The 26,650-nt window shown below is 48.4% G+C and overlaps 1 protein-coding gene across 4 annotated transcripts in view; it reads left to right on the forward strand.

The window, feature by feature from the left end:
- The window catches only part of RAP1GAP2 (RAP1 GTPase activating protein 2), a 1,533,685-nt gene that overhangs the window by 1,351,053 nt on the left and 155,982 nt on the right, over positions 1-26,650 (forward strand). For all 4 annotated transcript variants that reach the window (XM_086954529.1, XM_086954528.1, XM_086954531.1 and 1 more), the window contains one exon: positions 1,683-1,766. In XM_086954529.1, coding sequence (XP_086810655.1) covers positions 1,683-1,766 — 84 coding nt within the window. The remainder of the gene's footprint in view (positions 1-1,682; positions 1,767-26,650) is intronic.

A 26,650-nucleotide genomic window follows, 5' to 3' on the forward strand; every position in this document is an offset into this window, starting at 1 on the left:
TCACACCCTATTTGTACAATACTAAAGGCTATTCTTTAAGAGTCATACAATGCGCATTGCGGAAATATTCCCCCCCTCTTTGGAGGGTGTCCTGGCTGTTGTGTGGGAGATGAGCCATGGACGCATCTCTTTGCAATATTAACCCCTTGGGCGCGGCTGCGATTATGCGCCTCTGCGGCGCTTTTAATGAGTGGGCTGGTTCATGACGGCCCCCGGCCGTCATCAGCACCGAAGGGGTAAAAAGAAAATGTGCTGCCCCCAGAGCAAACACAATCTTGTGCCTATCAATGAGGACGCTTCAACACTGAAGCTGCTGGTTCATCTTTGAAATCAGAAGGACCAGCAGCTTTTCACGGAGGGGACATGGATCCCCGCAGGTGACTTTAAATGCATCTCTTGGGGGCCACTGAGAGTCCTGTGCCTATCCCTAGGGGGGTGGGGGGGTTTGGCCTGACTATATGCTGCTTTGTATGTGAAGAACATTCAGTGAGCATCCCAATGGCCTGTTTGAGCTTGCACTTGTGGCTGTAATTTATCCTTATAGCCAGCCGTAGCAGGTTATATCGGCCATTAATGGCCCGCTCCAACTGTAAAGGCCCGAACTGAAGGCAAGGGCCTTTAACAAGGAAGCAGTACTTTAAAGCCGGTATAGCCCAGCTACCGAGGCATATACGATTATTAGAACATTCCGCCACTAGAGAGCGGAATGTTCTAACAAATAAAACAAAGGCCTCACAGAGTTCGAGGGGATTGAAATCCCCTAGGGCTCCGTGAGGCCTTTGTTCACAGCACCAGCTGTAAAGTACAACATTGCAATGTTGGAGCTCCAGGCTTCTACCAGCCATTAGATGCCTGGAGCACTCCATTGTTTTCATTGGAGCTCCCAATATTCCAATGTTCCAATGTAGCGTTTGAGCCTGTCGTAGGGGGCTCTACCGACCATTACAGCCTCACTCAAGCATTAGGCGAGGGCCTTTCTCAAGGGAGCAGGCCTTTAATGACTGGTATAGCCCGCTACAGAGGTCTCTAAGGCTTTTAGATCATTCCATCCCTAGAGGGCAGAATGTTTTAATTTGTAAAACAAAGGCCTCACGGAGACCGAGGGGTTGAAATCCCATCGGGCTCCGGGAGGACTTTGCTCACAGCTGTTGCTGTTAACAAACATTAGAATGCTGAATCTTCGGGCTTCTAATGCCATTAGAAGCCTGGAGCACTCCATTGTTTTTAATGGAGCGGTCACAATTACAATGTTCTTATATAGCGTGGGTGCAGAGGCACTGGCAATGCCTCATTTTCGGAGGGCACAGCTCTATGAAAAGAGGAAACGCTCCTTTAGGATCTCGTGGGCACAAATAAGCACCACGTGAAGCAGTTTACAGTAGGGCCATGCAATGACCACTACTGTAATAGCTAAGGGCCCAGAGGCCCTAGGATCCATTACACAACATACATTTGAATATAAAAGGGAGAATCTAGTTCAGCATAGATGATTAGATGGAATATCGTAGTGTAGCATAAGCTTTATTTCTCAACCTACTCTGGCAAGTATCATACCATTAGCATGCCATAATCCACGAAGGACATGTGACGCGTTTTTCAAAATGAGGGTTGTTTTATGCTCTTCTTCTTGTCTTTAGACTGCTGTCACCTAATCAAGCTTTGCACATTTTGCTTTCTTCTAGGCCTCCCAAATGATTGTGTCTTACGACGAACATGAAGTCAACAATACCTTCAAGTTTGGGGTGATTTATCAGAAATCTAAGCAGGTGAATTTATGAACTATTTTTTTTCTATTCAAACAACATAGCAGTGTGGGGGCAGAACAGCTCAGAGAGCATTGGGGGTCAGTTAAGAGTTCTAGCACATGTGCTTCTGTCGAACATATTCAATGTGTGACCTTGGGCATGTCAAGTTGCCTTGCATTGGAGAGGGTTCATGGTACCAGGGCCGTTTCTACCATTAGGCAAGACTAGGCGGCTGCCTAGGGCGGCAAAATGGCTAGGGCGGCAAAAAGGGGATTTTTTCAAATTTGAACCTACGAAAGTAAAGGTAGGTGGCCGCCTAGTTCTGCCTATTGGTAGAAACAGCCCTGTCAAAAAGCACGTTTTAAAGTACCCATGTAACAAAACACTGATCCTCCACGGTACAAGTCTCGCTGTGCCGCTCACTCCCTGCCTTACACATGGGTTGTTTTGCCTATCTCCCTGGCTACCTATGGCGTCCACTGGCAGTATTGTATGTTCGTATTTGATCTCCACTTAGAGGTGGCGCGAATTGAGCAGCACAGGCAGGCCATACAAAAAGAAAATAACGGTTTAGTTTAGTCAGCGTACATAACCTCACCTCCTCTTCTTTGGCAGTGTCCAATCTCGTCTCACTGTGTTCTCTCTGCTGAGCTAACCCAGCCCCCGACTCCGCCACTTCGTCCCGACCGGGAAAGACAGACAGCGAGGAGTGCAAAGACATGGGGAAGAACTCGCTGCAGGCACCACGCCGCTCCCAAACACACGCAACTACACTCAAGTCCCAAGAGGAGAGCGGCTACCATACCAAACCTTCCCTATGAAGAAGTGACAAGAACATCCGGTTCCCCGGCACGTCCTTCCCTCGCTTAAGAGACTTTTATTTACCTGCATGCTTCCCAGTTCTCTTCTCCAATCCCACCACACCTTCGGATTGGAGGAGCGCGCGGACCTGGACATTCCTCACTCTGGAAGGGTCCTGTGCCAAGGACAGACCGAGTGAGCTCCCCCAGTGAGCTGGGATCTCCGGCACCCAGAGGCTGGGAGATCAGTTGCGGGCATTGAGAAACTTGTGGCCCATGAAGCTTGTGGCTGGAGTCTTCGGTCAACACACACACACCTAACTGCATCGCCCCTTCCTGCTGCTCCTGACTGCCAGGGGGTGAAGAGACCGAGCAAAGGTACACTTGTTAAACCATGGGTACGCGCCTGTTGAGCCTGTCCTTTGTTTTTGGTCCTTATGTTGAAGATCGTGCTGTATAAAAATCCATAAAAAAAAGAACTGACCACGAGCCTAGTGTCATGCCTGATACTGTCATCGGGTAGTGACTGTTTAGGCCAACGTCAATATCCACGCTGGGATTTTTGAGCCTGTGCTTACCCGGTTAAAAGTAAGCCTACAAATCCCAGAATGCAATGCAAACCTGGCGGCAAACCTGGGATTGGTTGAAGGTGGAACCACTTGTAAACTATGGTGAAGTGTGCATTCAGCCTTGCACCGGCTCAAATTCTGGTCAGGATTACTCTCACAACGGTACCATGCACGAGCTTGTCAATAACTTCTATTTACAGCACCAAGAAGCAGTTCATTCTGTGTTGTACGCCAAACTTTATCAACGTCTTGCCATCGTCGCTGATTAGCGCAGATTTTAGCATCATGAACTATTATCTCCCTGACGTGGAAATTTTTTAATAGTTCTGATCCGCCTCTATTAAATGGATACAATGGTAGATGATAACTATTTCAGGGGCCTCAGTGAAAAAAACAAGCGTTGGCAAAACCACTGGGTCTGGCCTTGGAAGATGGTGCAAGTTACTGTTTTTGTTGTTTCTGGTTTTGAAAACGAGGTTCACTTGACGCCTCAGTGGTATTTAAACACAAGGCTCTATTGGGCATGCGTGTACATAGTTCTGTGAGTGTATGGCTACCGTAACGGTCTGTCCTGGGCCTTTCGTTGAGGTAGTTTGCAGGACTGACTGTTGTGATCGTGTTTCCTGATAGTACATGAGAGTAACATAGAAGAGTTCAGCAGTAGAGGGTGTGCCACGTGGAGAGAGTGTAAAAGGGAGGGGGCAGCATTTTTCAATTCTCGCCTAGGGCGGCAAAACACCTAGAAACGGCCCTGCATGGTACTCATACACGGTTCATGTATTTTTACAAGTCTATAACAGTGTATATACGAAGTCATTGCCTCTGAAAAATGTATTTGTAGAACATTTAAACATATTTATCTACAAGGACTACAGATACGTTTTATTGGGTGAAGAAATCTTAAAATTGTTTGCCTAGATATATATTTGTATAAACTTTAAATTCTTTAAAACTTGAATGTTTGGGGTATATGACGTTCATTGGCAATCAAAAATGTAAATAAATAGTTATTGTATTCGTTTTTTTATAGAGCATCGTATACCTTCCCAGCAGTCCCATTAGATGGGATGATTGTTTGGTTTAAATTGCTGGTGCGTTTTAGGGGCATTAGGTTTTACTGCTCTCAGCCTCGTGCCTGTGCATTTTTACATTCTCATAGGTTATTTGTTTTTTGAATCGACTGTAATGCTATATATTGCAGCCATTCTATTGTTAGGTCTGGCTTCATTTTGCATTGGAAAGTGGCAGTATTTTTTACAATATCCCTAAAGTTGGCTTTGGGCAGAAAACTCTTCAACCGCATGTTTCAGGCTGAATCAATTGCATCCTGAATCGCCCGAAAGAATGTTCAACCCTCACCTCATGGTATCAGCTGATAGATCATCATTCCACCTCATACGTGGCTAGTTTACATATGCAAAATACACCCAATAATCACTATTTCAAGCAAATTAAGCAGCGGCCATCAGCTTTGGTAAATCAATACCTGCTTGCAGAAAATACACATATATAAATATCTATCTATCTATCTATCTATCTATCTATCTATCTATCTATCTATCTATCTATCTATCTATCTATCTATCTATCTATCTATCTATCTATCTATCTATCTATCTATCTATCTATCTATCTATCTATCCATCTATTTATCTATCTAGTTAGAATCACTAAGTGGTGCTCACCACTGGCTAGTTATAGTTAGGGCAGCTGTTCCATAAGCAACCATTTTTTGTGTTGGTAGTAACTTTAGCACCATTTTCCGAATCTCCACAAAACTTTATAAAAAGGTACTACTTTTTGACTAGTTTGTGCATGAAAGTTTTGGGGGAATCCGTCAAGTGGGGGCCGAGAATAAAAGGGACTCCCAAAACTAAAAACCCCATGCTTTTTCCATGGACTTCTTTAGAAAGGGCTACAGCAAAAACTGCTGAATGTACTTACACCAAATTTTGCAGGAAGCTAGAGCTTGGAATGCGGATTATGCTTTTTGTGATTTGGTGTAAATCCATTCAAAGGTTTTGAGAAATGAAGGTTAAAATAATTTAGTTATTTGTACGATTGGGTCCACAAGAGACTCTAGAGAGATTAGTGGGAGCGTCAGTTTAAAAATAGCGAATTCTGATTGGCCCCAGGAGATTTATTTCCTGTGGGCCACTTCGCTTCTGTGGAAGTTAGACTTTGGCATGAGTGAGAGCTCTGATTGGCTAACAGCAGCATGAGAAAAATGTTGCTGGCACCCATTACAGTACTCAGGGACTTAGTCCATGGAGTGGGTAGGGCCCTTGGCCCTCATGTAGCTGCAATCACGACACGGTCACTGAATTACAGGATCTGGAAATGGCCCAGGGCGCTTGCGCCCGGCTCCTTTTATTAGCAGGGTCACCTGACCGGTGACACCTATGATTGATGGGTGTGGCGGGAGTGTAGAAGCCAGCCCTCAAGGAGGGGCTGGTGGAAACACATACTTTAGAAACACTACCCATGACCAGCCGGTCACTGCAGTTTCCTGTCCTGAAGTTAAAAAATAACATAGGAAAAAGGAGCATTGTATCCCTACCTGAGGATTGGGGGGGGCAGAAGAATCCAAATGTTGCCGTGTTCTTGCTGGACTCCAGCTGGATCGGAAAAAACCCAAAACAAAATGGCAGCCATGGAGCCCACCCTCAGGCCACAGTCTTGAACTAAGGGGAGGAGAGGGCACAGCCCTGCTCACCAAGCCTCTCAAGGCCCGAAGGACCCCATCCATGGGCCGATTTTCTTAAATAAGGGGAGGAGGTTGCAGGACCTCACTCACTGAGCCATTGTAGGCCCAGGAGAGCCCTTCCCCGGGGCACAATGTCTCAAAAAGGGGAAGAGGGCCATGCAGCCACCCCTTCCCAAGCCTTCAAAGGCCCCATGAACCCCATACCCTGAGGTTGGCTCACTTGCTATGTCCCGGGGAGACCACCACTGGGTCACAGCAGTTTCCATACTTGCAAAGGCGTGGGCAGGCAAACTTGTGTTTGCTTCCACCTAGCAGGAGCATTTTTGAATCTCTCGCCATGTGGGAGTAAACACAAAGTCTGCTTCCGGCGGGCACAAACTTTGAAAATGCTCTTGTTGGCTGGGAGCAGTCTTTGGATCTGTTACGCTGCCTGCACGCATGCACTGATGTGGGCAGGGATACAGATCAAGAGAGCAATGCTGGCTCCCACAGCATGCAGGGAGCTGGCTAGGGCTGCGGGGGCTCCAGGATTTCCCTGCTCCCCTAACGTTGAGGGTGGTGGGTGCCCTGGGTGGGTACCAGGACACTCACCTTGAAATGATGCAGGTGATAGGGTCCCAGGGCCAAAAATGAGTCGGGGAGAGGGGTTGCATGGCTCCTTTTTACCTTTAAGTTAAGTAGGGGTCCTCAGTGATGGGGTCTACCAGGCCTTTTAAAGCCTCGGGGAGGGGGCCACGCAGACCACTTCCCCTTAAAACAAAGGGCCTGGGCTTCCCCAGGACGCCTATATAGGTGCAAGAGGGAGAGCCACTTGGCCCCCTTCCCCTCTAATATACTGAAGGCCCTGTGGGATGAGGCCCCATGGCTTTATGAGGCTCGGGAAAGGAGGCATATGGTCCCTCCCCTTTAAAATACATAAGGCCCTTTGGGGTGGGCCCCCAAGCTCTAATGACACTTGAGAAGGGGGGCTTGTCCCCCCTTCCCTTTAAAATACATAAGGCTTCTGGGGATGGGGTCCCCAAGACCCAATGAGGCTCGGTGAGGGAAGCCGCATGGCCCCATTCCATTTTTTTGGGTATGGCCCCAGGGATGGTATCCCTAGGACCTAATAAGGGTCGGGCGAGGGGGGCCACACAGCTTCCTCCCTTTTTATTATATTTGGCTCCGGTGGATGGATCCACAGGCCTCGAAGGCCAAACCTATGCTGTGCATGGCAATGGCTGTGGGCGGTGTGCGGTTGACCACCTTCTGGAGGTCGAGCCACAGGGCCTGGTGGCAGGCCAAGCCCTGTGATCACCACCCGCAGCACATGGCCAAAAGGTGTGCGCAGCCTGGGGTTGGCTACCCAGGGGTTGGGAGTTGAAAGTAGGGCCTGGCTGCGACACAGGGCCTGCGGCTAACCCCAAGTCATGTGCAAGCAAAGGCTGTGTGCAGCGTGGGGTTGTCTGCCTCCAGGTGGCTGCCTGTGGGGAGTTGGACGCAGGGAAGCAAAAAGCCTGCATGAAGCATACTGGACACAAATTTGCAACTGTCATCTGCACACAGAATTTCTCTTCGTAGAAAGATGTATAACATGTCAATACCTCTGCACACCTATGACACATTAGAAGCACACATGTTTTGAAAACACTTGCACCCAATAAAATATTCTAGCACACTCATTGGATGATGTCATCAGTAATGTCATCAGTGAATTTCTAATGATTTTTTTAAACGAAGGCAGATCTTTTGATCACATCAAACTATATCGTCACTTTAGTCGCTTCATCCTGTTTTTTCAGTGAATTTCTAAGAATTTATATATCTATGAGCCAGATGAAAGACTGTGAGATAAGTATGGCTCACTGGTTAGAGGAGGCAGACCCTGCTGCAGAGGTCAGACCCGGGACCAGGGTTCAATTCCCGACGCAGCAGGGTCTTGAGCTCAAAATGTCCATGGACTCGATAATTCTCGCCTCGGTGCCTACTCGAATCATGGGTTCACACTCTGCAACTCTGGGCAATAGCTTGCTTAATCTCCACTCCACCCCCCACGATGGGATGCCTGGTCTTCACCTTGGGGATGCCCAGTAGGGGTTATCTCGCAGGGAAAGCCAGGACGGGTTCCCAAAGCAAGCGCTAAGAGACCTGTCGATGATTTGGCGCTATATAAATCGAAATTACCAAAGCATAACTTTTAGGAACACTCAGGTCTGTTTTTTCTAAATGCACGTGCACTTTGCTTGTGGGAATGCAAAACAAAAGGAAAATAAAAACTACAAACCTTGATTATTCAGCTGTGTCTGTGCCTTCTTCCTGATTTTGGCCATCCTTACTGCGGCTGCAAATATGGAGGGTAATATACGGGAACTGTGCATCACATATTATTATTAGCACTTGTATCGCACACAGCTACTTGAAGGAGTGTCCCGTCACTTGCCTTGCAGGTGGAGCGAACAGCTCAAGAGAACTTATCTAAAAAGAAATGTCTTCAGGTTCTTCCTAAATACACTTGGAGCACGGACAGCTCGAAGCTCCACTGGAGGTTGGTTCCAGGCCACAGCTCCAATAATTCGGCCTGTATTTTTTCTGGTCACTCCTCTACAGATCTGTATAGCGCCGGGACACTCTGTCCGAGTAGCCGAGCGCTTTATAAGACCCCCACTAACATAACATAACATAACATACCAAGTTGTGACAGGGAGCTGCCACCGGCCCTCTGTTTGAAGACCCTGGGAACATATGACATTAGTTTGTTAGCAGAACAAAGCTGCTTGGCCAGTGAGTAGAAACAAAATCTAGATTTGAGATTGGCCAGGCCATGCCCATATAAGGAGGAGTGTGCCATTACTACGGATTTAAACTTCACCCTCTGTACCACCGGCAGCCAGTGCAGATCACGTAGATGTGAGCTGGCATTCGCCTTCTTGGAGAGGTTAAGTAGTAATCTGGCCACTGCATTCTGGATCACCTGAAGTTTGTTGAGCAGATAGCCGGGCAGACCAATATGAAGAGCGTTGGCATAATTGATGCAGGACGTAATCATAGCTTACGGTTTTCCTGCCATTATCGAGGAGCAGTGGTAAAAAACGCTTACAAAATTTCAGGATACCAAACTTATGCCCGATCGCCTTTTGATCTGAGGACTAAACCACATTTTTCATCAAACCATATCCGCAGGTTTTTTACAGGCCCACCTTGGGGTGCTGGCAGAGGGAACTTATCTGGCCAGAGGAGCACCAGAACTGTGGAGAAATTCCCGAAGAGAAGAATCTTTCTCTTGTCCTCATCGCATTTTAATTGGGCCTCCGCCAGCCAGTGGAGAATTGCAGAGAAGCAGACCTTAACATGTGCACTGTTAGCATCACTGTCTTTGCTCCAGGAAGAAAGCAGCTGTGTATTATCTGCACACAAAAAATGACTTTGGCCCCAAGATCTCCCACTAACTGAATAAGGGGAGACATGTAGATGTTGAATAAGTACCGAGCGCTGAGGGACCACCATGTCCATTTTCTGGGGAGATGCTATGAAAGGCGAGATACAGGTTTGTTGGGTTCTGTCTGCCAAGTATGATTTAACCCAATTCCAGGCTGATCCGTCCACACCAAGATCCCGAAGACGAGTCAATAACAGAGCATGGGGGACCTGCCGCGAAAGGTCCAGCAGGACCAGGACTAGCCTTCCTCCCGCATCTAGGGTCCCCCGAATAGCTTCTGATATTTCAGTCAGCGTCGTTTCCATGCTGTGAAGTGCTCTGAAGCCTGATTGGGCCAGACGGAGAAGTTCAAATCTCTCAACAAAACCCGACAATTGAATCTTAACCTGCTTCTCGAGGATTTTAGCCACTGCGGGGAGAAGCGAGATGGGGTGGTAATTGTTGGGCAGTGAAGGGTCCAGAGCAGGTTTCTTAAACAAGGGGATAAAGATAGATTGAGTAGCGTGTTAGCTATGGGACTGATGATCTAAGTTGCAGCTGCAAGTAGTTTCGTCAGGCAAGGATCATTAGGAGAGCCGGATTTGAGAGTTGTTAGCGCCGCAAGAGAATCTTGTAAGGCGATGACTCCAAAGATCATTAGTTTGTGTGTGAGTAGCAGAGTCCCTTATATATATATATATATATATATATATATATATATATATATATATATATATATATATATATATATATATATATATATATATATATACATACATATGTGTATTGTAACCTATATGCAATTATATATACTTTCCTTTTTGATATTTTGTTGTCAATGTTTTTGCTACAGTATGATAATATTGTAGCACAGCACTGATATTCCTGTACCGTACCCTACTGAGGACAACACCCGGGGACCAAATTCACAGGGGAATGACACCCTTGATGCAACAGAGGCCAGCAGGATAGCTTAATAAGTTAAATCCTTCCTATCTGCACGCGCGGTGATCTGCAGGCCTTATGTTCAGATCCTGGTGGTCAAACTCATGGCATAGCCTTCCTTAAAAGCATCAAAAGTGCTGCATAGGGAGCACAGTCTCTGAGGATGTGAAGGGCATGTTTGGACCCAGAGGAAGAGGCTTGAGCTGATGGCCCCTCCAGGACACCAAACCTCATGTCAGACCGAGGGCCACATGTTGCTAGTAAGGCAGTGGTGTGCCAAGAAACACTGGATGGGTTTCATGTTCCCAGCGAGCTTCTCGGGGGAGCTATCAATTTAGCAAAAGAGATTAAAATGCAATTTAACTTCACGGCTAATTTCCTTTCTTTGCCAGCACTCATAATTGGGGAAGGTTTGGATGCTCTGTTGCTTACTCAGTGACCGCTGCATGACGCGGAGAGGCCTTGGGGGGGATCTATTCAATTAGCAAATTGCAAGAGAGGGTCCTTCAATCCCCTTGGCAACAAGTCTCTACAAAATATATTTCTTGGAAGATTTTAGTACATGTTTTCAAACTCCCCACCTTTTGATCTGGACATGATAATGAGCCGAATTCTCTGATTGTGGCAGGTACCCATGTAGGTTAATTCAGGGATTATAATTTTTTTTTACATAACATTGGGTCCTGGGAATACTGGTTCCAAACCAGTATATTGATCTCCTTCTGGAGGAAATAAGGGGCCAGCATCCTCTCTTGGAGCAGGTATTAGATATACTTTTATAAGGTCCGTGAAGCAGAGGCAGGAGCGTGATGGGAGGACAGAGGTGCTAAGGCTGCAGATGGGGAAGCTTCTGGTACCCCCCCCCCCCCCCCCCCCGCCCCCATGCCACCATAAGCTGACAGGCAGGATCCGGGCACCACATCCGCCTGCACCCTCAACTGCACCACACAGCTCTCCTGGTCCATTGTCTCTGGCCCCATATCCTTCATCTAAGTATCATTTTATCCACCCACTATAATATGTTTGTTTATTTATGTATTTAACCATGTATGAACTCACACTAATGCATCCTTTCATCTTCCCACCACACAGGCCCGCATTACTCATGCACCTGTGGGCGTGTAGTTTGAGATTACATGTGTGTTGTCTCTGTTTCTCTATATGACTTGGATGTACGTAAATGTTTTCAATGTGTGTCATTATCTGAGTTACTTTAGATATTTAAGTGCCTGTAAGTAGGTCTAATGTGTCTTTAGATGCCTGACTGTGCATATGTGCCTGTTGGTATGTGAATTCGTTTGTTTATATATGGTGGTGTGAGGGTGATAGAGAGAGTGCATGTTTTTGAGTATGCACATGGATGTATTGGTAGGTGTAGGGATTGATGTGCCATTGCATGTTAACCTGAATATAAGTTGTGTATTTGTACATCGGTGTCTATGCGTGTTAGCTGTGAAGTGCATTTTTATAGCATATTACTATTAGTTCTATATCAGTGTCATTCATTTGTAGCTACATTTATTCTACTTATTTACTACTATTTTCATTCATATGAAGGGCAAGATCCCGTGAATTTAAGCTATTTGATGGAGTGTAATGATGTGGCCATGCATTATAAGGAATAAAATGCCCTCTTTTACATGCTAAGGATATTGCAAGTGACCTTGGACTTCCAGGACCTTATACAGAAACTCGGCCTTCAATCTGGTTACTTCTGAGAACATCCTGCTGACTTGTAGGGTAGAGGAATCATAGGGGTTATTCCCAAAGCCCAGGGAAAGAATTATGATTAAAATGCCCGACTTCCTCTGTTCCACAGACTGAGTACTCCTTGCAAACTGGGTTCATCGTTGGGAGTGAAGTCCCACGAATAGAGCAGGAAAGAAAACGAGGAACGTGAAAAGGTTATAGGTGTAGCATCAATACAGATCAAAACCCTTGAAAGCTAGCATTTGCAATGCAACAGGTCTCTTTTCAGATAGAGTTAGAGTTATTGGTATTGTAATCACAAATACAATTTTGCGTAATGCTTTTGTTTGTAGTGTAGTGAATGTAGTTGACAGATAAAGAGCTGCATGTATGTGTGGAGTAATTTTAGAACTGATGCATTTTCAATATTCTATACAATGAAGCCATAATTGTTGTTTATTTATCTTATGTAACTAACAAGCACTGACAAAGCCAATAGTCCTGGCTTGTTTTAAATGTAATGTTACTTGTTGAGTTATATATCTGGATGCAACGACAGAAGCAGCAAATTACCAGTGGGCGGCACACTATGCTAACCTGGATTCTAAGTGTATTTAAGCCACGCCCTTAATTACATCAGCCACTCCCCAGTTTTTGTTATCCCACTTAAACTCTTGGCGACACGTGTGAAAGAATAACGATGCAGGTGCACGTATGCGAAGAGACCACAGATCCCCTATACCAGTGGGAGTGAAACCAATTGACTGTGAAAGGACAGCCTGCCACCGACCCTCTGTGTGCACACAACACTTTGAAACAAACACAACAGCTGTGTTTTGTGTTTGTTCGTAACTGCACGCTGCCTGTAGCGTGAAGTTCGGTATTTCATGATTTGGGTAATAAACATCTGGGAGTCCTTAGATGAGACGTCGTGCACCCTCCAGAGGAGTGTTCACACGGGGTCCACAGCCACGGGCCACTTTCCGTCTGGTGTGTGAACCCGTATAATGGTTTCTGTTCCCTGCTGCAGGACAAAAGTGTATCAAACTAACCTCAAAGCACCACCTTCCAAGACATACATAACATGAGAAGGTTCGCATTCTTCGGGGAGGTTGTACAGACGAGAAGTCAAAGGGTTGGTGCTGGTTAGGTAGTCAAGTAGGTTAAAGTGCCTGCTGCAGAGATCTCGTGATAACATGCATATTGTGGTGGGTCAAATCTGACACGAAAATTTAGTGGGCTAATGAGCATGCTGCAGTGCAGACATCAACAAGTAGCCGGTAAAACAGAGATGTCAGTCTTCATTTCGCAGCTCAGTGGGTTACTGTGTCTCCTGCAGAGAGCTTGCGTGTAAACTGCACGTCACGGGTGTCAGATATGGGCAGGGGTGCTTCAATGGGTTCAAGCGTCTGTTGCAGAAATAAATGTGCAACCAAAAGATTACAGGGTTAAAGTCCCATTGTGGCCACCTCAGCCTCTCATCCTCCTGATGGTGATAATAATAGTAAGGTGAGAACACTGGACATTATCAGTGCTTTGACTGCGCAAGCCAGACATGCTCTTCAGTCAGACTGAGATATATGCAGGCGCTGCCATGTTTGATTGTGTGTGCGGTGCGACGACCCCCATGAAGCACCAACCTCACTTCAATGGGCAGTCAGGCCGCTAGCTCGGCATTATGTTTGGTGGGTTGAACATTGCATCGGGTGCGCAAATGTGCAGAGGGCGACACTGAAACAAGCGGACATGTTGGACGACGTTGTTGTGTTCTAGCCTGTGGCGCAACAGGCGTGCAACGTCACGACCACATGACCCCGTATAATAAATATGGACTACGCACGCACGTACGCCAGTTGGCGACGGCGTGGTGACCAATACACCAGCACCCTGTAGTCCGTGTGTTATTTATAAGGCCCATAGAATTGCTCCCAGTGCCCCTATCCCTCACATCCTTGTGTCGGACTTGTACCCGACGACACAACAGCAGGCGACGAGGGTGGGCGTGCCCTCTCGGTGTGTCGCCGATCCTGCTGCGGGGCAGCCGCGAGCTCTGCCTTCGGCTCACAGCACTCATGCCCGGCGTGCCCCACGCTGTGCGGCCGGCTCCGTGCATCCGAGCGGAAGAGCCTGAGATCGCGGCTGCATCTGCAGCGCGCGGGGGGTGAGGCGCGTCGGCCCTCACAGAAACGGCCTTTGATCTGGCCGGGAATCGGCTCCGGACCTCGTGGTGTCTGCCTGGTAGGCAAAGATGTCCACAACATAGCCAAAACCCTGGTGGAAGTCACCCCGAAGAACCACCACACGCTAATAAACGCTCTGATCGCACACTTCGAGCCCATGGCTAACCAGGACTATGAAAGATTTATATTCCGAAAGGCGAGACAGTTACCCAAGGAGTCGTTAGACACGTATCATGCTCGCCTCAAAAACCTAACGTCCACATGCAGGTTTGCTGATACCACGGAAGAGATGCCTGGCTAGATTATCCAAGGCTGTGCCTCCACCAAATTGAGGGAACGAATCCTAGAGGAAACCGGCAAGCCGCTAGCGGGCATACTAACCCTGGGGCGCACCAAGGAGCTGTCGAAGGCCTGAGCCGCTCACATGGAGGCCGCTCTCCAGGCATTGGTGAAAGCTGAACTAACCAAAAATCAACAGGAGAGAAAGGGCATGAGGGTTCACTCTTATACCCCTAATTCTAGTAACCTGGATCAACAAAAGAGTGAATCAAAAGACGTATGTGGGAACCTCGTGCTGGAGGTCCGAGCTACAAAAGAAAAGAAAAACATGGGGGAGTGGGACACAAACAAGTGATTTTTAAGAACCCTCACTCACCACCTGGTGGTGACATGCTTCATCACCGGGTTCCCACTGGAAAGACAGAGTGTCTTCCCAGTGTGCTTCAACGCCTGATTACAGCGGAGCTGGATCTTGTGGGTGTTGAGGGTGTGATAGAAGCCAAACTCAGCTAGAGTGAGTGTGATGATAAAGAAAAAACTAAAAAGTGCAAAATCGTGACTTTCAACTGTTTATTAATAGTCTGATGAGCACTGTTTAAAAACAAAATTTAGATGGACACATAGGTGTGGCCTCAATTATGAAAGCCCCTAGTCCATAGTGCAAGAGTAGGTCGACATGTTTCTGCTTAATGAGAGCCCGAGTCGCTCAGCTTTCGCCAGGACCTTAGAGTGTAATCCTCCGGTGGTGTACACGCACTAAGGTGCACCCCGCCGTGAGGAGTATGTGTGAAAAAGAAAAATGTTTCCCTTTTCAGTGAGAAATATACTTACGGCAAAAAGGCCGTGTAAGACACACCCAGATATTATTCTGGGGTCAAGTACCTGTGGGGAAAGAATATATCAATGATTAAAGCAATTCAGTCCCAACATTGTGTTGTAGTATCAATGAATATTCTTGTGTCCCATCACCCAAACAAAGACAGATATCCATCTAGTGACTTATTCATAGTGGATGTGCTTTAAAGGGTAATCTCCTTAATTAGAGACATGCAACTAATCTTAAAAATCAGTCTGCTGGGAGTTACATAAATTCATGCAACTTAACGTATCCTCGAGATTCTCAAGGATCCGACAGTCTGCCTAACCTGTTAATTACAGTGGCAACTTAGGAATGATTAAAAAAGCTGAAAAGTGCACTCGATTTAACTAGTTCACCCAGAAAGGCTCTAAAAAGAAGGTTATCTTCTAAGTTGCCACTGTAATTAACAGGTTAGGCAGACTGTCGGATCCTTGAGAATCTCGAGGATACGTTAAGTTGCATGAATTTATGTAACTCCCAGCAGACTGATTTTTAAGATTAGTTGCATGTCTCTAATTAAGGAGATTACCCTTTAAAGCACATCCACTATGAATAAGTCACTAGATGGATATCTGTCTTTGTTTGGGTGATGGGACACAAGAATATTCATTGATACTACAACACAATGTTGGGACTGAATTGCTTTAATCATTGATATATTCTTTCCCCACAGGTACTTGACCCCAGAATAATATCTGGGTGTGTCTTACACGGCCTTTTTGCCGTAAGTATATTTCTCACTGAAAAGGGAAACATTTTTCTTTTTCACACATACTCCTCACGGCAGGGTGCACCTTAGTGCGTGTACACCACCGGAGGATTACACTCTAAGGTCCTGGCGAAAGCTGAGCGACTCGGGCTCTCATTAAGCAGAAACATGTCGACCTACTCTTGCACTATGGACTAGGGGCTTTCATAATTGAGGCCACACCTATGTGTCCATCTAAATTTTGTTTTTAAACAGTGCTCATCGGACTATTAATAAACAGTTGAAAGTCACGATTTTGCACTTTTTAGTTTTTTCTTTATCATCACACTCACTCTAGCTGAGTTTGGCTTCTATCACACCCTCAACACCCACAAGATCCAGCTCCGCTGTAATCAGGCGTTGAAGCACACTGGGAAGACACTCTGTCTTTCCAGTGGGAACCCGGTGATGAAGCATGTCACCACCAGGTGGTGAGTGAGGGTTCTTAAAAATCACTTGTTTGTGTCCCACTCCCCCATGTTTTTCTTTTCTTTTGTAGCACGGACTTCCAGCACGAGGTTCCCACATACGTCTTTTGATTCACTCTTTTGTTGAAAGCTGAACTAGTCAACAAAGTGACTGTAAAACCCCTGATAAAGTGGACCAAGAAGGGAGCTGGAGCAGCCACGGCTGGACAACCGAAGTACTGTGGATACTGCGGAGGATCATCACATCCGGCGGCGGAGTGTCCTGCAAAAGGGAGGAAACGTGTTCGGGTTGCGGTTGTTTCAACCACTTTGAAAAAGTATGCCGATCAAAGAAATACCGCAAGCCAAGACAGGTAGTCAACACTGTGCCATAAGGGGACCCAAGCCAAAGTGATATGGACGATGACGAGGAGGAAGAACGGACAGTGCACGAGGTGCACATGATTGGCACTGCCACTCGAAAGGCCAGACGCTTACCTCAGTGCATCCGGGTAGGCCCCAAGACGTCATGGCAGTGGTAGACACGGGTGCGACTATCAACATCATGGCATCCGTACTACACCAAGCTCTCGTTCCACTGCCATTGCTACTCCCGTCGGCTATTACCATATTTGCCTATGGACAAGATACCCCTCTAAAGATCAGAGGGAAATTCAGAACTTTAATCTCGCATGGAGCCCACTCCATTACTACCCATGTCTTTGTGTCAGAGGACAGACAAGGCATGCTGGTAGGATGCCGGGAGGCCGAAGACCTGGGAGTAGTAACTTTCGCTTTTGGGGTCCATCAAGAGTCAATTCAACAATTACTGATGGAATTTTCAGAAGTATTCCAAGGCATCGGAAAGTTCATAGGGAAAGGGGTGCATCTTCACATCAATCACACCGTCCAACCAGGAGCCCTGAGGCACTGCCGAATAGCGTTCCACCTGCGACCGCTGGTTGAAGAGGAGCTCAAAAAGTTTGAGACCGCAGGGATAATAGAGAAAGTGACAGGTCTCACCCCTGGGTTTCACTGATCGTGGTCACGCGAAAACCCAAGCAGCCGCGAGCAGTGCAGATCTACGTGGACATGCGGCTCCCCAATGCCGCCATCAAGCAGGAACGCCACATAACCCCTACAATTGATGACCTGATAGGTGAGATGGCGGGAGCAAGCTAGTTCTCCAAATTGGACTTACGATCAGGCTACCACCAGTTGGTGCTAGACGAAGCCTCCCGCAATATCACCACATTCTCAACACACCTGGGGCTCCGGAGGTACACCCGCCTGAGTTTCGGGATATCCAGTGTGGCAGAAGTGTTCCAAAACGTGATACAGGAACTCATCGGGGACATCCCAGGGGTGATCAATGTCAGTGATGACATCATGATACACGCAAGGACCATCCCGGAGCATAACAGCCAACTGACCCAGGTGCTACGGAGACTACGGGATGTGGGACTTACCGTGCATAGGGAAAAGTTTGAGTTCTTAAAGCGGAAACTACAGTTCTTCGGATACACCTTTTCGATCGAGGACTTGAACCCTGATCCAGAGAAAGTGTAGGATATTAAAGAGGCTGCGCCCCCACAGAAGTCCGAAGTTTCCTCAGAATGGTGAATTATTGTGAAAGGTTTATTTGAGACCTGGCCAACTTGACTCTGCCACTAAGGGAGCTCACCAAAGATGCCATTACCTGGAAATGGGGCCCGGAACAAGACAAAGCGTTTTGGGCTATCAGAGAGGCACTCTCAGAAGCCACCACCCTTGCCTTTTTCGACCCCAGGAAACTGACACTCGTGGCCGTGGAAGCAGGTCTCATGGGACTAGGGGCGTTGCTGATGCAGCGGCAGTGTGCAGAAGAGGATTGGGCCCCAGTAGCTTTCGCCAGCCGGTCTCTCACGAAAACGGAGCAGAGATATTCCCAAATTGAGAAAGAGGCGATAGCGATACACTGGGGGTGCCGTCACTTTCACCTGTACGTCTATGGAAATCCCTTTGTAGTTGCAACGGACCACAAACCGCTGGTTGCTTTATTCTCAGGGACATCCACAAAGCCCCCGCCGTGAATAGAGAAATGGATGCTACAGCTTCAAAACTATAATTGCAAGGTGGAATGCCAGCTCGGGTCTTAAAATCCCGTAGACTATCTACTGCAACATCCTCGAGTGGCCACCCGGGAAGAAATGGAAGACGCGGCCGACACTAAGGAGTATGTAAGATGTGTAACTGCTCGGTCATGCCCCATACCGATGTCCATGGAGAGTCACGCAGAAGCCACCAGGAAGGATGATTGCCTGCAAATGGGCTAGAGCTACAGTGCAAAGTGGAAATTGGCACAAGGCCAAGGAGGAATGGAAGATCCTGACCCCGGACGCGCAGCGCATCATGGACAGCCTATACCATGTGCGAGATGAGCTTAATGAAGACAACACAGGTTGCTTGCTAAGAGGACACCGGCTGGTGATACCATCATCCCTAACGGCCCATGATGTTCAACTGGCTCATGTAGGCCATCAAGGCATGGTCAAAACCAAATCTCGTCTCCGAACCAAGGTATGGTTTCCATTGATGGACGACCTAGTTGAGGCCGCTGTACGGTCCTGTGCTGCATGTCAAGTAGCAGGAGAAGCACCGCGACCGGCCCCGATCCTGGTGGAACCCCGGCCGAAGTCTCCCTGGGCATGCGTCAGCCTCGACTTTGGCAGCCTTCCAGACGGACGCCATACGATGGTGGCCATTGACGACCACTCCAAATATCCGGAAGTGGAAATCATATCCACACTCAGCGCCACTGAAGTAATCCCTAAATTGGAGAAGATCATGGCGGCGCATGGGCTAATGCGTGAGTTGAAGACGGATGATGGCCCTCCATTTCAAGGCCAAGAGCTAGGCAACTACCTAAGTGCCCTAGGTAGTCAACAACGCCGAATCACCCCCAGATGGCTACAAGCGAATGGCGAAGTGGAAAGATTCATGCAAACACTTAATAAAGAGATCCGAATTGCCCATGAAAAGGGGCAATCTCTTGAACTGGCTATTTTCACGTTCTTAAGGAGCTATCCTCAAACGCCCCACGCCACAACAGGTGTTGCTCCAGGACATCTTCTCATGGGCCGTGTAGTTATGGACTCCATACCTCACCATCCGCAGTGGCGACATGAGTCTCCTAATGACTGTCAAGTGGAGGCCAGGCGCCGAAGAACCCATGTTCAAGTCAGTCAATGGAGAAGGGCCAAAGTACCGCAGATCGCCAGAGGGGATGTAGTACTACTAAAGAATCGCATCACCAGTAGAAAGTTCCGACTACCTTATGAGCCAGATCCCTGGACAGTGGTCAACGTTAAGGGAACCAGGGTCATTGCTACCCGAGGGAGAGAAACTGTGACTCGCAACGTGTCCCATTTCAAAAAGTACCAATCAGGTGGGGTCACTGCATCCCCTACTGTGTCTGAAGACGGTCCCGGTTCCCCAACCAGAGGAAGTGATGGCTTCCAGGATCTAATGGACACGTCCATTCATACTGAGAGTCCAGAGTCCCCTGATGGAGCGTCAAGTCAGCGTGACGGAGCAGAGAATAAAAGTCTTGACATCAGTTGCCATGGTCCTGAGCCCTGGACTGGTGACGCGCCATCCAATGCAGGCGTCGGTGAGACCCAGAGCAGAGGTACATCCCAACACCAGCTGCGGCGGAATCTGGTGCCATCCAGTCGCCTAAGAGACTATTTCACGTAAGACTGTTCATACATATATGTGCTTGGCGCCAGTTGTGACCAGTTGCAAGTGATAGACCATGGAGCAGGTCTGAAGAGACTTTTCCTTGACATTTTTGTTTTTCATGTTTGTTGGGGAGGAATGTTGTGTTCTAGCCTGTGGCGCAACAGGCGTGCAACGTCACACCCACGTGACCCCGCAAAATAAATATGGTCTACGCATGCACGTAGGCCAGTTGGCGACGGCGTGGTGACCAATACACCAGCACCCTGTAGTCCGTGTGTTATTTATAAGGGTCATAGAATTGCCCCCAGTGCCCCTATCCCTCACATGAGCTTAATGAAGACAACACAGGTTGCTTGCTAAGAGGACACCGGCTGGTGATACCATCATCCCTAACGGCCCATGTTGTTCAACTGGCTCATGTAGGCCATCAAGGCATGGTCAAAACCAAATCTCGTCTCCGAACCAAGGTATGGTTTCCATTGATGGACGACCTAGTTGAGGCCGCTGTACGGTCCTGTGCTGCATGTCAAGTAGCAGGAGAAGCACCGCGACCGGCCCCGATCCTGGTGGAACCCCGGCCGAAGTCTCCCTGGGCATGCGTCAGCCTCGACTTTGGCAGCCTTCCAGACGGACGCCATACGATGGTGGCCATTGACGACCACTCCAAATATCCGGAAGTGGAAATCATATCCACACTCAGCGCCACTGAAGTAATCCCTAAATTGGAGAAGATCATGGCGGCGCATGGGCTAATGCGTGAGTTGAAGACGGATGATGGCCCTCCATTTCAAGGCCAAGAGCTAGGCAACTACCTAAGTGCCCTAGGTAGTCAACAACGCCGAATCACCCCCAGATGGCTACAAGCGAATGGCGAAGTGGAAAGATTCATGCAAACACTTAATAAAGAGATCCGAATTGCCCATGAAAAGGGGCAATCTCTTGAACTGGCTATTTTCACGTTCTTAAGGAGCTATCCTCAAACGCCCCACGCCACAACAGGTGTTGCTCCAGGACATCTTCTCATGGGCCGTGTAGTTATGGACTCCATACCTCACCATCCGCAGTGGCGACATGAGTCTCCTAATGACTGTCAAGTGGAGGCCAGGCGCCGAAGAACCCATGTTCAAGTCAGTCAATGGAGAAGGGCCAAAGTACCGCAGATCGCCAGAGGGGATGTAGTACTACTAAAGAATCGCATCACCAGTAGAAAGTTCCGACTACCTTATGAGCCAGATCCCTGGACAGTGGTGAACGTTAAGGGAACCAGGGTCATTGCTACCCGAGGGAGAGAAACTGTGACTCGCAACGTGTCCCATTTCAAAAAGTACCAATCAGGTGGGGTCACTGCATCCCCTACTGTGTCTGAAGACGGTCCCGGTTCCCCAACCAGAGGAAGTGATGGCTTCCAGGATCTAATGGACACGTCCATTCATACTGAGAGTCCAGAGTCCCCTGATGGAGCGTCAAGTCAGCGTGACGGAGCAGAGAATAAAAGTCTTGACATCAGTTGCCATGGTCCTGAGCCCTGGACTGGTGACGCGCCATCCAATGCAGGCGTCGGTGAGACCCAGAGCAGAGGTACATCCCAACACCAGCTGCGGCGGAATCTGGTGCCATCCAGTCGCCTAAGAGACTATTTCACGTAAGACTGTTCATACATATATGTGCTTGGCGCCAGTTGTGACCAGTTGCAAGTGATAGACCATGGAGCAGGTCTGAAGAGACTTTTCATTGACATTTTTGTTTTTCATGTTTGTTGGGGAGGAATGTTGTGTTCTAGCCTGTGGCGCAACAGGCGTGCAACGTCACACCCACGTGACCCCGCAAAATAAATATGGTCTACGCATGCACGTAGGCCAGTTGGCGACGGCGTGGTGACCAATACACCAGCACCCTGTAGTCCGTGTGTTATTTATAAGGGTCATAGAATTGCCCCCAGTGCCCCTATCCCTGACATGAGCTTAATGAAGACAACACAGGTTGCTTGCTAAGAGGACACCGGCTGGTGATACCATCATCCCTAACGGCCCATGTTGTTCAACTGGCTCATGTATGCCATCAAGGCATGGTCAAAACCAAATCTCGTCTCCGAACCAAGGTATGGTTTCCATTGATGGACGACCTAGTTGAGGCCGCTGTACGGTCCTGTGCTGCATGTCAAGTAGCAGGAGAAGCACCGCGACCGGCCCCGATCCTGGTGGAACCCCGGCCGAAGTCTCCCTGGGCATGCGTCAGCCTCGACTTTGGCAGCCTTCCAGACGGACGCCATACGATGGTGGCCATTGACGACCACTCCAAATATCCGGAAGTGGAAATCATATCCACACTCAGCGCCACTGAAGTAATCCCTAAATTGGAGAAGATCATGGCGGCGCATGGGCTAATGCGTGAGTTGAAGACGGATGATGGCCCTCCATTTCAAGGCCAAGAGCTAGGCAACTACCTAAGTGCCCTAGGTAGTCAACAACGCCGAATCACCCCCAGATGGCTACAAGCGAATGGCGAAGTGGAAAGATTCATGCAAACACTTAATAAAGAGATCCGAATTGCCCATGAAAAGGGGCAATCTCTTGAACTGGCTATTTTCACGTTCTTAAGGAGCTATCCTCAAACGCCCCACGCCACAACAGGTGTTGCTCCAGGACATCTTCTCATGGGCCGTGTAGTTATGGACTCCATACCTCACCATCCGCAGTGGCGACATGAGTCTCCTAATGACTGTCAAGTGGAGGCCAGGCGCCGAAGAACCCATGTTCAAGTCAGTCAATGGAGAAGGGCCAAAGTACCGCAGATCGCCAGAGGGGATGTAGTACTACTAAAGAATCGCATCACCAGTAGAAAGTTCCGACTACCTTATGAGCCAGATCCCTGGACAGTGGTCAACGTTAAGGGAACCAGGGTCATTGCTACCCGAGGGAGAGAAACTGTGACTCGCAACGTGTCCCATTTCAAAAAGTACCAATCAGGTGGGGTCACTGCATCCCCTACTGTGTCTGAAGACGGTCCCGGTTCCCCAACCAGAGGAAGTGATAGCTTCCAGGATCTAATGGACACGTCCATTCATACTGAGAGTCCAGAGTCCCCTGATGGAGCGTCAAGTCAGCGTGACGGAGCAGAGAATAAAAGTCTTGACATCAGTTTCCATGGTCCTGAGCCCTGGACTGGTGACGCGCCATCCAATGCAGGCGTCGGTGAGACCCAGAGCAGAGGTACATCCCAACACCGGTGGTGAAGGCCTACCATCGGGACATTCTGGGAGCTAAGAGGGACTATTTGGCTAGGAGGATCGAGGCATCCGCGAACTCCTGTAAGGAGATCTTCACCATTGTGAAGGAGTTCACGACCCCTAGTTCCCAATCGCCCCCTCTAGTTTCTTCAGATACGTGGGCAGGTGATCTGGCCGGCTTCTTCACTAATAAGATCAAGGCGATTCAGGCCTCCTTTGTGGAAGGTCCGGAGGATGGAAGCGGCGTCACCGGGGCTGGGTGCGGATTTCCGCACACACCGACGGCGGTGCTGTCTGATTTTCCTGCTGTTTCCAGCGATGTGTCCAGGCAGCTGTTGGCCAATTTGAAATCTGGCTCGCCACTTGACCCCTGCCCCGCCAAATTTTTGGCTGGGATGGCGGAGGTGGTGAATCCGCTGGTTAATCCCATCCTCAACGCCTCGCTGAGGGAGGGGAGGGTCCCCAGCTCTTGGAAGAGAGCGATGGTGATCCCCCTCCTAAAGAAACCGGGTCTCGACGTCGAGGTTCTGGCCAATTATAGGCCAATTTCACTTCTTCCGGCCCTCACGAAGATCACGGAAAAACACGTCCACGGTGTCCTGTCGCGCTTTCTGGAAGCTAACAATCTGCTCCATCCATCTCAATCCGGTTTCCGTCCTAATTTTAGTACGGAAACGGCATTGCTAGAGGTCACTGAGATCATCAGGGAGACTCTTGATGTCGGCGGGAGGGCGATGCTGGTCATGTTAGATCTATCGGCGGCCTTCGACACCGTCCCCCACAGGGCGCTCTTAGCGAGGCTTTATGACATCGGCCTTAGGGGGACGGCGCTCAGGTGGTTTACATCCTTCCTTGAAGGCCGCCGCCAGACGGTCTGGGTTTCCCAGAGCTCTGCCGAGATGCCGCCATTGGGAGTTGGGGTTCCACAGGGATCTGTGTTGAGCCCCACGTTGTTTAACATCTTTATGTCCCCTTTGGCGGCCTTGGTGGAAGCATATGGGGCCCAGATCATCTCTTACGCCGACGACACGCAACTCCTCTTCACATGCGGGAAAGACCAGGAGTTTGATGGAGGGAGAATTCGGGACTGTCTTACATTGGTCTTTGACTGGTTCCAACGGAACAGTCTAAGGGCCAACTCGAGCAAGTCCGAGGTTCTGTTTTTTGGTTGCGGTGTCGATCCGGAGTGGCAGCATTGGTGGCCGCCCGACATGAGCCCTCCTGCACAGTCTTCCTTGATGGCTAAAAACCTGGGTGTCAAGCTGGACAACCAGCTATCGCTGCGAACACACATTCTGGGTCTGGCTGGCACCTGTTATGGAATTTTGAAAATGCTCCGTAAATTCCTGCCTCTGCTGTCTGAGGAGCACAGGCGTATTACTGTGCAGGCTCTCGTCGGTTCGAGGCTTGATTATGCTAATGCCCTCTTCCTTGGCCTCCCTGATTACCTAGTTCAGCGCCTACAGGTGGTACAGAACTCTGCCGCCCGGGCTATCTTTGGCCTGCGTAGACGAGCCCGAGCTTCCGGGCTGCTTCAGGCGCTACATTGGCTGCCTGTCCGGAAGCGGATCCAGTTTAAATCCTTGACTCTGATGCACAAAGCCCTGTTTGGATCAGGGGCTGGATACCTGCAGCGGAGACTAGCCTTCTATCGACCAGTCCGCTCCTTGCGCTCGGAATCCCTTTACAAAGCGGTGGTCCCTCGGGTGAGGAAGGCCCGCACGGGAGGGCGCTCTTTCAGCTGCAAAGCCCCACAGCTGTGGAACTCGCTTCCTCTTTCGCTGCGCAGCACTGTCAATTTGTTCCAGTTCAGGAAGAGCCTGAAGACCTGGCTTTTTAATCTTTAGGCTGTTCTTATTGCTTTAGTTTCAGTTCTTTTTCTCATTCTTTTGCTGTGTTGTGTTATTTTTATTCTGAGATGCAGGTGGAAAGCGCCGGGACACTCTTTTCGAGTAGCCGTGCGCTATAAAAGAACGCTGTAACATAACATAACATAACATAACATCCTTGTGTCGTACGTGTCCCCGACGACACAACAGATGTCACTTAGGGCAGTACCTTTATGCAGTGTGAAGTCCCCGGGAACAGACAAACGAGGCAGATAAAGCGTGAAATTAACACAAATGCACATTTAAAATGCAATTTGTACTTTCAGTCCTTGTGAATTAGAGAGCAAACTCGCCGTGAAGAGCAGTTTGAAGATCTGGGGCGTGTAATACACAATGTAGCCCAAGGCATCGGTAGCCGCGGAAGGACAGCACGATTCGCGTTGCAGAACACAGCGGTGTCCACAGCCCTCCACCAAGAACCATCGTGATCCTCCTGACAGAGCAGCTACCACTGGTGGTAAATTACTATCCCATCTACAGCCGCATTACCAGTCGTCCTATAAGAATTGCAATTTGTCAGATGCAATAATGCTTGCATATTCTGCATTTTACGGAATAACTTGAAGAATATAGCGTTTATGTCATCAAAATCCGCACACTACCCCGTATTAATTCCAGCAGGTCAGACCCGCCTACATTTCATAAAGGGTGTGTTCTCTACTGCACCTGTTGGTTACCGAGGCCTATAAGCAGGTGACGTCACCAGTTGTAATTGGCTTCTCTTCTAAAAAAAGACATTGGCACAGGAACCTCCATGTAACTGGCCGCATGTCATCAGGCCCGTCTATTACTGCTTTACCCTCCAGTATTGCCGGCTGCACCAAAAAATGTACTACCATATTATTGATGTCACACTGCTCGTCAAAGACCAAATGCCAAAAACTTTACAGATTCAAATATTTATTTATATGAAGATTTCTATAGCGCGTGCAGTTTCCAGAGAGCGCATTACAGACAATTGTTGTATTACAGACATACGCTGCAAACGCAATTCACTCGTCATTCCACACCGACCTACGCGCAACCTTCGCTCTGCCTATCTTCACCTGCTAACCGTCCCTGAAATTAAAACCCAAGAAATTCGGCGGTCGTCGCTTTGCCCATCTGGCACCCGCCTATTGGAACTCTCTCCCTCTCACCATCAAGTCCAGCCCAACTCTGCTTCAATTCAGGAAATTGCTCAAAACCCACCTTTTCCCATCCATAGGCTAACACCTCCCTCCTCTGGTCTTTACACTCATTTATTCTCTCTGCCATGCAGCGCCAGGAAACCTCCGGTGTCAGCGCGCTTTAAAGGTGTCATTTAACATAACATAACGCAAAGCAGTGAAAAAGCGAGGTCAAGTGTTAACATGTTAAAATGATTTACAGTATGAAGGTTGGGTTACATATAAATTAACAAGTGACCATAGGTATATATGTGGGATAGGTTGCACTTTTTAATTTATATGAATCCTGGTTTAGAGGTGAATCTGCCAGCCACTGCTGTC

Source organism: Lissotriton vulgaris, chromosome 2_1 (assembly GCF_964263255.1).
Source record: "Lissotriton vulgaris chromosome 2_1, aLisVul1.2, whole genome shotgun sequence".
NCBI lineage: Eukaryota > Metazoa > Chordata > Amphibia > Caudata > Salamandridae > Lissotriton > Lissotriton vulgaris.